General features: G+C 58.0%; 1 protein-coding gene across 1 annotated transcript; it reads left to right on the top strand.

Annotated features, from left to right (window-relative positions):
• The first annotated feature begins 6474 nt into the window (after nucleotides 1-6474).
• Pim3 (Pim-3 proto-oncogene, serine/threonine kinase) lies at nucleotides 6475-9692 on the top strand. Its single transcript, XM_052161313.1, has 6 exons — nucleotides 6475-6735; nucleotides 6823-6932; nucleotides 7024-7074; nucleotides 7153-7522; nucleotides 8296-8472; nucleotides 8549-9692. The coding sequence occupies exons 1-6, from the start codon at nucleotides 6651-6653 to the stop codon at nucleotides 8734-8736; spliced, it is 981 nt and encodes a 326-aa protein (XP_052017273.1). The 5' UTR covers nucleotides 6475-6650; the 3' UTR covers nucleotides 8737-9692.
• Nucleotides 9693-9947: the final 255 nt, after the last annotated feature.

A 9947-nucleotide genomic window follows, 5' to 3' on the forward strand; every position in this document is an offset into this window, starting at 1 on the left:
TGGCTGGCTTTGTATCCACATTGTGGTTTCCAGGATCCTGACCCTGCCTGTAGGCCTGGGTCCAATCCAGCAGGTGTGAAAGGAGAAGGTGGTGAGGGCGGGCTCCTGGCAATCCGGTGGACCAACACGCACTTAGGCGCTGAGCACGGTGAAAACACGCTTTTCTAGTTCATCCGTGAGCAGAGCTTAAGCCTGTACTTCTTCTTCAATGACGCTGACTGCCAGCCACCCGCCCCCCACCCCCGCACCCCTCCCCTACACCTCCTCCTTGCCCCTCCCCCAGTACCCAGGTATGGGGGGGCTTACCAAATCCACCTCTATTTCTGAGCAATTAAAGGTAATCCACAGAGACTGGGTACCTAGGTTTTCCAGCTCCATGCTGTGTGGGTACTGCCCGGGGCTGTCAGAGAGGAGCTGACTCCTGTCAGATCTGAAGCAGTCATCTGTCCTGCCTTGTTTCTCTCCTGGCTCCATCTATCCATGGGTAGAGGTCATACCCATCAGGAACACTCGTGTCCGAGAGCTCCATGGAGCCAGCTGCTGCCCACAGGCTTGCCCTGGACACCAACATCTTGGTCCCAGCAAAGACCCACTGTTCTCTTTGACCACATGAGAGCAGGAAGAAGTCTGGGACAGCAGAGTCCTGGGCTGACTTGGGGCAGGCATATGGAGATGTCAAGCTGATAAGTGTGCAACGGGAGCTCACTAAATGTGCCTCTCCCGGCCATGGTCACACTTGAGCTGGACATTCCTCCTGGTCCCTCTGCATCCCTAGGGTACAAGAGTGTTGGACATAACCCTGTAGGGCACAGAACAGGCCTCAGCGTCTCCAGCCCCTAGAGAGGACCCAAGCCTCTTCCCAGCCAGGCTTCCTCAATAGGTGGGCCATGCGAGACTGCCCCGCCTTCTGGGCAAAGACCTCCTCCCCACTAGCCAGGCAGCCTTCCCTCCCTCCAACCCGCTGTGGCTGCGGAGCTCATTTTTCCCACACAAGAGCCTTCCACCAGTTGTGGGGGATGGGTGGTCTAAAATCTTGCCTAACCATGTGGACAGATAGAAGTAGGAAGAGGGGGAATGGAGACTCTAACCTTACCACCTGTCTAGGTGGGGTTGGCCCAAAAGGATCCTTAGTATGGCGGAACTTTTGAAAGGCATGACAGGTCTTACCATAAGCCAAGCCATGTAGGAAGCTCTGAGACACTGCTGATGAAATTTCAGGCCGTGTGCCCACCAGGCACTCGGTAGATACTGCTTAGACATCATTTCACATAGCAGCCACCATCATCCGGTTCTATACCTGGGGAGGCTGCAACTATACTAGGTGGGTCAGGCAGTCAAGGCAAGGCCTGAGTGGGATTCTGAAGGTGGTCCTCAGAGATGAGTTAGAGAGATGTTAAAAGCTAGGTGGGGGTGGAGGTGAGCTCAGCCCAGTACAGACCGGATGAGCAGCTGGGTTTAAGGCCAGCTCCTTGGGAGGAGTGCATTCAGTCCAGTCTTCCGGGACCCTGCCCAGACCATTCTGTCACAGGGGTCCATAGGCCCAGCTCAGATCAACTCTTTTGGGGCCAATGTGGCTGAAGCTCTCTGGGCGGCTGGATCCAGATGGGGTGGGCTGATGCCACCATATCCGCCATCATCACTTTCAAGGCTGACCAGAGGAGAGAGTGTGGACTGCTTTGGGGAGGATGCCAGAAAGCATTTGAAGATGAAGATCTGGTTTAGGCCTAGATACCCATAGCATCTTCTCTGTCCCCCCACCCCACCCCAGGGCCTTCTTAATGCTGAGTCCAGGGGGTTGGGGTCAGCTGCCTATGCTCGGATACAAACCCTGGTTAGAGCAGAGCGTGAGTAAGGGGCAGCAAGGACCATGCCAAGGGGGAGCAGCAACTTGTCCACAGTAGATGGGCTTGGGCTGAGGGTTTAAGACAGGCAAGGGTCCCCTGGGCAGGAGATGGAGTCTGTCAGCATCTGGGACAAGGTTGGCAGAGGCAGCCACAGTGGCTGGGCCAGAGTTCACGCAGGCTGCTGTTGTATTTCTGATCCTGTTGGGCCTCCCCAACCCAGGGACGCCTTTGGCAAAATGTTGCAATATCCTGGCTGGCTCCTCTGGCTCCTGTCCCCATCAGGAGCAGTTTGCCAAGGAGTGTGGAGGCAGGAGGGGAAAGGGCCTTGCCGGCCTTAAACTGAGAGCTCTGCTTCAAGCCGGTCTGGGGGCCTGGCCCTGGACAAGCCTGACAGGGTGGGCAACCAGGGCCTACTGGCTGATCAGCTATTCAGGGCCAGGCCAGGGAGAGGTTGGCCTGGCACTACACCAAGTCTAGATCTGGGGCCAGGGCCAGGGCCAGGGCCAGGGCCAGGGCCAGGGGTGTGAGACTAGTGCCAGGTGTGCCTCTCTGGGATCCTGCCTGGCTGGCCTGTGGGGGCTAAGGAGGGGGCCTGCTCAATTTGGGCCATCACCTCTTACAGTAGGAGCCAAGTGAGAGGTGGCTCAGGGTCCAGTAGGAATTGCTTGTAGGAAGGACTGACCCTGATAGCCAAAGAGACTTGGAGTGGAATGAGGCTGGGGACTGGACACAATGAGTTAATGGGAAGGAGGTAAGATAGAATAGACCCGTGGGTCTGTGTGGTAAACAAAGGGCAAATGAGGAGACTCTCAGGCTAGAGAGACATTGAAGACAGCCTGGGGGGTGGGGTTGGGAAGACCCAGAGCCTACCTAGGGGGCAGTTGGACAGGTTCTGCTGTTGGCAAGAGCACTGGATGTAGATGGGACCTGCCAGGAGGTGAAGGCTTGAGGGAGTCTGAGGGTACCAGGGCAAGCAGCTTGGGGAGACTGTGGGAGGTACCCCACCTTACCCTCCCCTGTAATACTGAAGGTCTGTAGATTGTTTGGATTGTGTTTTTGTGTGCCTGTGTGCGACTAGGTTTGTAAGTAATACGGCTCCTTGCCCCCCCTCAGGATGTGTTTGTGTGTGTGTGTGTGTGTGTGTGTGTGTGTTTGTACACTGAGGCCCTTACCATCCTCCAGTTCATCCTCTCCTCTTTTCTACCAGGAAAAGGACAGCCTGGCTCTTGTCACCACAGCAACAACACAGCCCCTCCCACCATCAGGACAGAGTGACCTGGTGGGGCTGGCTGTGCGTTCTTGTTCTCAGTACCCACTGCAGGGCGGGAATGGCTGTTTCCAAGGCTGCATGTAGATGGGGACAGGGTGGCTTGGGGGGGGGGAGGTAAGCGAGTGAGTGAGAGACACTCTCTGGGAGAAGCTGTCCTGATCCACCAGCTCTCTCCTTGAGTAACACCGGGTTAAGACAGAGGTAGATAGGTAGGATACTCCTGTAACGCCACACTGATCCGAACCCAGAGCATCCTGTGAGTGGTGGGAAAGCAAGCGACAGGGCACGGGCATCTGCATCAGGACCGTTCTCTTCTGTGGGAGTGCTCCAGCTCTGCTACCTATGGGATGACTGACGTGTGAGGCTCAGAGCTATTTTTAAGGCTTACTGGATGGACTTTCCAGGAACCAGGAAAAAACAGGTGGAGGACTGGGACCCAGCACACTAACTGATTACGGGTGCTGAAACCTGTGGAGCAGGGACAGCCTGAAGTCTGCCTTCCAACAGATTGGGAGCGAGGATAGGGCAGACGGACACAGGACCAGAAGCCCTGGGTTTCGGATTCAGTCCAGACTCTAGGCTCCATGGACAGGACCCACCAGAGCCTCTATTTGATAAACTAATTAATAGGGTGATAGGGTAGGTTATGCTCATTGCTGGTAGGGGATGAGGCAGGATTATTTGGGGACACAGGGATTTCCAAATGGCTGTCCAGAACAGATGCATGGGTAGCTGTTTAGATAAAGCCTCTTACCAGACCTTTCTTCAGGCTAAATGGAATCTGATGAGACCCATATGTTGGATGGGTGATTCCTGGGGGTAAGGGCGGGGGCCTATTCTGATAACATCATGGAGCTTAGTAGGTTTTGGGGTGTCCTCAACGAACACACAGGCCCACGGAGTAATCGATCTACAATACAATGAAGATAAATCCCCACCTGAGAAGGATTGCTTCCTGTTCCACAGAGCCCTTCCTTCTCCCCAAGCCCTCTAGCACCATGAAGGGGTCTCAGCTTGCCTTTGAAGGGAGGGGAGAGCAGCTATGACAGACTGAGCACCATAAGGTAAGGCCTCATGTTGTTAGTGTGGGAAGATTTAAGGTGTTGGGAGCAACCCTCAGGAGTTTAGGGACCAAGGATGCTAATGAACTGCCTTAGAAATTCACTTGGGAGCCAGGTGTTGGTGCAGCACACCTTTAACCCCAGCTCTTGGGAGGCAAAGGCAGGTGGATCAATAAGTTCAAGGTCAGCTTGGTCTACAGAGCATGTTCCAGGACATCAATTGCTACACAAAGAAACCCTGTCTCAAAAACAAAACAAGCCAGGCAGTGGTGGCACATGCCTTTAATCCCAGCACTTGGGAGGCAGAGGCAGGTGGATTTCTGAGTTCAAGGCCAGCCTGGTCTACAGAGTGAGTTCCAGGACAGCCAGGGCTATGCAGAGAAACCCTGTCTCGAAAAACAAAAAAAGGAACAAACAAACAAACAAACAAACAAAACACAAAAAGGAGAGAAAAAAGAAAAAGAAAAGAAAATCACTTGGGAGCCTGGTGGTGCTAGTGCACACTCTTTTTTTAAAATCCCAGAATGGGGAGGCAGAGGCAGGAGGATCTCTGTGAGTTTGAGGACAGTCTGGTCACATGCTGGGTGGGGGTCACTAGAGAGGCACCAGGAACCCCCCCCTCCGCCATTTTTCACCATTGAATTTACTGTCCACTTACACCTAGACAGCTCTCAAGCACCCCTCCCTCCCTCTCCCAAAGACTGGGGTCCAACACAACCAGATGGTCCTGGCCAGGAGGAGCACAGGTCCTGTTGGGGTCTTAGCTGGTCCTTTGAAAGCACCCACAGGCAGGAACCCCCCCCCCCCCCCACACACACACCTGAGCAGGTACCCTGTAAACCCTGCTGATAGTTGCTACTGAAAGCTTTGTTCTTGGCAGGCGTGATTAGCTCCTGGAAAGCACTTTAGGAGAAAGTCAGACAGAGCTCCAAGAACTTGAGACCTATTCGGAGGACCAGCCATTGAGTATGTATGCCTGAGTGTGTCCTGACAATTGAGGGTCTAGCCCACAAAGGGGTGAGGAAACTGGGTGCCCAAAATTGTGTCAAGGCAGTAGGTGCCTCTGAAATGTTCCAGAGAAAGTGTGGTCTGTAGCATGAGTGAAGGAACGCTGACAAGATGCCAGGCTCCAGATCCCCCAGGTAGTAGAAGTCCAGGGATGCCAGTTGAATCGTTTAGACATCTAACTAAAGTCCAGGGAGCGATGGTTCATAACCCAGTCTCACGCAGCTAAGGCTGGCAGATGACAAGACATATCTCCCAAAGTCCTGGGTTGCTCCAGTGACTTAGCCAGAGGCCAACAACGGTAGAGTCTAATTTCACTGGTGTCTTAAGGTGTAGGTAGAAAGGACACAGGGAAACTGCTGTAGGCTGTGTCTACTTGGACTGCTCAGGACGGGAACTATGGATATAATAGCCATCAACAAAGAGCCTTTGGTAGTGAGCAGCCAAAGAGACACTTTGTCAGGTGGCTGAAAAGCAGAGTGACAAGTTCCCAGGGGGGAGGATCTAGGGGTTAGGAGGCTCTCGTAAGTACCCAGCTAGGAACGTGAGATCTGAGTCTAGCAGATGGGCACAAGGTGTGCTCCAGGAGCTGAGGCCGGGTTGAGGTCTTAGGGCAATGCTTCTCCCTCGCCCAGCCACGTGCGCATCGTGGCGCGCGAGCAGCGGGTTACGCGTTACAGGGCTAGTGTCAGCGAAGGCCTCAGAGCCGCACGACTGTCCTCCCGGACTTCCGCCTCTCTGAGGGAGCCGACTCCTCGCACTCCACCAGCCACGAACGCCCACGAGGAACGAGGGAACAACACGCATAACTCGCGGAGCCAGAGTGACCTTCCTCGGTGCGGCCTGGGGGGGGTGAGGCTCTGGAGACCCCGCCCTACGTTGTCATTGGCTGAATCCCCGTGTCCTTTCAAAACCTCGATTTTCATTGGCTTATACGGCCCCGCCCGCGCTGCCACAGACATAAGGGGCCGCCGCCCGCGCGCGAGTCGCGCGTGCGCAGGGCGGGTGAGCGAGCTGTGGAAAGCCGCGGAACGCCGTGCACCTCCGCGACTCTACTACGGCAAGCTAGTCCGGACGGGTCGCGGTCCCCGCGCGCCACCAGCCCTCGGTGAACCGACAGGGAGCGTCCGGCTTTCCCAGCACCGCCTTGCCAGACTCAAAACAGCCACACCGCCAAGCGAGCCTCTGGCGGAAGGAGGCGGATCCTCAGGCGGCCCCGCCTCCGCGGAGTGATACGCATCTCAGTGGTCCAAAACCCCGGGGCGAGGCGGCCGGGGCGTGTGAGCCGCTCGGCCAGCTGCCGTCTACGCGCTTCCGCGCGGCCACCGGGCAACTGCGCCGCGCGGCTGCCCCGCTGAGCGCTCGGCTCGGGGCCGTGGGATCCGCCGCGCTGTCTGCGGTCAGGAAGACCGCCCTCCCGCGTCCGTGCCGGACGGGTCAGAGGCGGCACCGCACGCGAGGCCACCCGCGATGCTGCTGTCCAAGTTCGGCTCCCTGGCGCACCTCTGCGGGCCTGGCGGCGTGGACCACCTCCCAGTGAAGATCCTACAGCCAAGTATGTGCGCGGGCCAGGGAGGGGGCTTGGGCGGGGGACCGGAGGGGCTTTGGGTCACCATCACCAACCCGATTGTGTGTCCCACAGCCAAGGCGGACAAGGAGAGCTTCGAGAAGGTGTACCAGGTGGGCGCCGTGCTGGGCAGCGGCGGCTTCGGCACAGTCTACGCGGGCAGCCGCATCGCCGACGGACTCCCGGTGAGTCGTGGCTCCGGGCGCACCCGCGTGGACGATCGCCACGCTCGGCCGCCCGTCTGACCGCTCGCGTGTCGTCCCCCCTTCCCCGCAGGTGGCCGTCAAGCACGTGGTGAAGGAGCGGGTGACCGAGTGGGGCAGTCTCGTAAGTATGCGGGCGCGGGGTGTGCGGGTGCGGGTACGGGTTGCCATGGCTTTGTCCGATGACCGCCTTGTCCCCCAGGGCGGAGTGGCCGTGCCCCTGGAGGTGGTGCTGCTGCGCAAGGTGGGCGCGGCGGGCGGCGCGCGCGGCGTCATCCGCCTGCTGGACTGGTTCGAGCGGCCCGACGGCTTCTTGCTGGTGTTGGAGCGACCCGAGCCGGCCCAGGACCTCTTTGACTTCATCACCGAACGCGGCGCCCTGGACGAGCCGCTGGCGCGTCGCTTCTTCGCGCAGGTGCTTGCCGCCGTGCGGCACTGCCACAATTGTGGGGTCGTGCACCGCGACATCAAGGACGAGAACCTGCTGGTGGACCTGCGCTCGGGTGAGCTGAAGCTCATCGACTTCGGCTCGGGCGCGGTGCTCAAGGACACGGTCTACACTGACTTTGATGGTGAGCAGGCGGTGCGGCATTCCGGCGACTGTTAGGAGGCCCACGCGCCACGCCGGGCTTACGGGATCCTGGGGGGGGGGGCGCGGGGAGGGTGAGTGGGGACACCGGGGTAGCCCTCTGCGGTGTTAGGGCACAGGGTCTGGGGACGGTGGGTGGCAGCCAGGGAGACCCGCGGTACGCGCGTGACGCAGGGCCCCGCCAGCCGCCTCGGCGCCGTGGCCCCTCCCTGTGCCGGGGAGGGCGCTCGCGGGCCTCCCTTGCGTGCGTGCGTGCGGAGCGTGGGGGCGCCGCAGTAGAAATCCCCGCATTGCGGAGCGCGGGGAAGCCGGGGCTCCCCCACTCCTCTCCTCCCTCCTCCCATCTCTCCCGCCCCTCCTCTTCCCGCGCTCCTCTCCTCCCCTCTCCTAGCCTGGCAGAGCTGAGCAGGCGAGCCGGCGCGGGAGGAGCTAGAACCGGGCCTGGTTCCCTGTGGCTTACAGTTGTATCTGTTTGTTGTGAAACCGGAGCCGGAGCTCATGTGACAGCGCTCCTGCCGTGGGGCCTGTCGGGGGTGGGCCTTTGCCTCCCCTTCACTCCCGTTCCTCTCCTGCCCTCCACCTCCCTCCTTTCCCGAGCCCCGCCTGCTGCTGTGTTGGGGTTTTTCCAGGGTGATGACAAGCAAGATTCTCGGAGGCCCCGTTTGGAGGCAGGCAGAGAGCTAGCTAATGAAGGCCTGTTGTCCACTGTGTTCACCCCCAGTGTGTGTGTATGCCTAATACCGATTCTTCCCGCAGGCACTCGTGTGTACAGCCCCCCAGAGTGGATCCGATATCACCGATATCACGGGCGGTCTGCCACTGTGTGGTCCCTGGGTGTACTGCTCTACGACATGGTGTGTGGGGACATTCCCTTTGAGCAGGACGAGGAGATCTTGCGTGGCAGGCTTTTTTTCCGGAGGAGGGTCTCCCCAGGTGTGTTGTATAACCCGGGGCTGTGTGGGAGCAGGGCAGTGTTGCAGCAGGACTCTGACCCCTGTTCCCTCTGCAGAGTGCCAGCAGCTTATTGAGTGGTGTCTCTCCCTGCGGCCCTCCGAGAGGCCCTCCCTGGACCAAATTGCTGCCCACCCCTGGATGTTGGGGACAGAGGGGAGCGTTCCAGAGAACTGTGACCTTCGGCTTTGTGCCCTGGATCCTGATGACGGGGCCAGCACCACCTCCAGCAGTGAGAGCTTGTGAGGAGGAGGAGGGGCCTGGGCTCAGCCCAGTCAGCCCTCCCACAATGAACACTTTCTGCCTGGGATGTCTCCTGCAAAAGCAGTGACCTCTGACCCCTGGTGACCTTTGCTCTCGGCACCGGGCCTGTTTCCTTTGCTTTGAGTGCCTTTTTGAACGCTGCTCCACAGGGCCTGGGTTTTCTTGAGCTCTTCTATCCAAAGATGGCTGCGGGCTAAGCAAGGTCCCGCCTGCCCTGGGTGGATACTTGAACCAGAGACCCCTACTCTGCTGCTCCATCTTGGAGGCAGCCTTCCTGACCAAGTGTTTGACATGGAGCGCCCTGTGGTGCCCACCTCCAACCCTCCAGTCTCCTGGTGTTCGTCTGGGCATGTCTGCACAAGCAATGCAACGCTGGGCCTCTGCTGCCCGTCTGCCTCCCTGGCACGGCACGGCACGCACCTTGAGCGTGCCACGGTCTCTTATTTATGGTGTGATCACCCTGGAGGGCGCCCCTGCCCTGCTGGGGCTATTTATTGTTTAATTTATTTGCTGAGGTTCCTTCCTCCAAGCAACCACCTTCTCCAGGCCCCTGGGTGTTCAGGAAAGGCGAGGTGGCTGGCTATTCAGTCCACAGACCCCATCCTAGTTCCTGCACCTGGAGGAGGTCCCCAACCCCCATGTTTGTGGGAGGAAGAATTTGTACAGTGGCTAATTTAAGGGGAGTGGGAGACCTCGTCACCCTGGGCACTCTGCACTGGGGAGGGGTTTAAATTATTGACCTTGTACAGTCTGCTTGCTGGCTCTGAAAGCTTGGGTGGGGACAGAGTCTCAAGCCCTTAATTTATTTTAGCAGCTGTGTTTCTGTGACCCTGGTGTGAGTAGGCATCAGGGGTGGGGTTGTATAAGTTCAAAAGTGTGAAATGTCTGAAGATCATATTTTTTATACAGGTATTTCAATTAAATGTTTTGGTATATAATGGATATCTTGTGTTTATTGGACTGGGGCCCTGGGTAGCCTTCCAGGTTTCTATTAAAGCTCTGTCAAATGGGTGATGGGGGGAGGGGGAGGGTTGGAGATGAGCTTTTAAGAGGCCAGCCCAGTGAATTAGGTAGCCAGAGGGTGTTTCTTCCTAGTCTCTCTTTAGCACCTTCTATGCTACTCAGAGATAGAAGGCTGGTCTTGGGAGTCTTGGGGGTGGGGGCAACTGCCCTTGGGAAGAGTAGAAGTCTGT

Source organism: Apodemus sylvaticus, chromosome 17 (assembly GCF_947179515.1).
Source record: "Apodemus sylvaticus chromosome 17, mApoSyl1.1, whole genome shotgun sequence".
NCBI lineage: Eukaryota > Metazoa > Chordata > Mammalia > Rodentia > Muridae > Apodemus > Apodemus sylvaticus.

Coding starts and splice junctions, on each gene's coding strand:
- Pim3 (XM_052161313.1), top strand. CDS start 6,651: ATGCTGCTGTCCAAGTTCGGCTCCCTGGCGCACCTCTGCGGGCCTGGC. Junction 6,736..6,822: donor AGTGAAGATCCTACAGCCAA/GTATGTGCGCGG, acceptor TGTGTCCCACAG/CCAAGGCGGACAAGGAGAGC. Junction 8,473..8,548: donor CCGGAGGAGGGTCTCCCCAG/GTGTGTTGTATA, acceptor TTCCCTCTGCAG/AGTGCCAGCAGCTTATTGAG.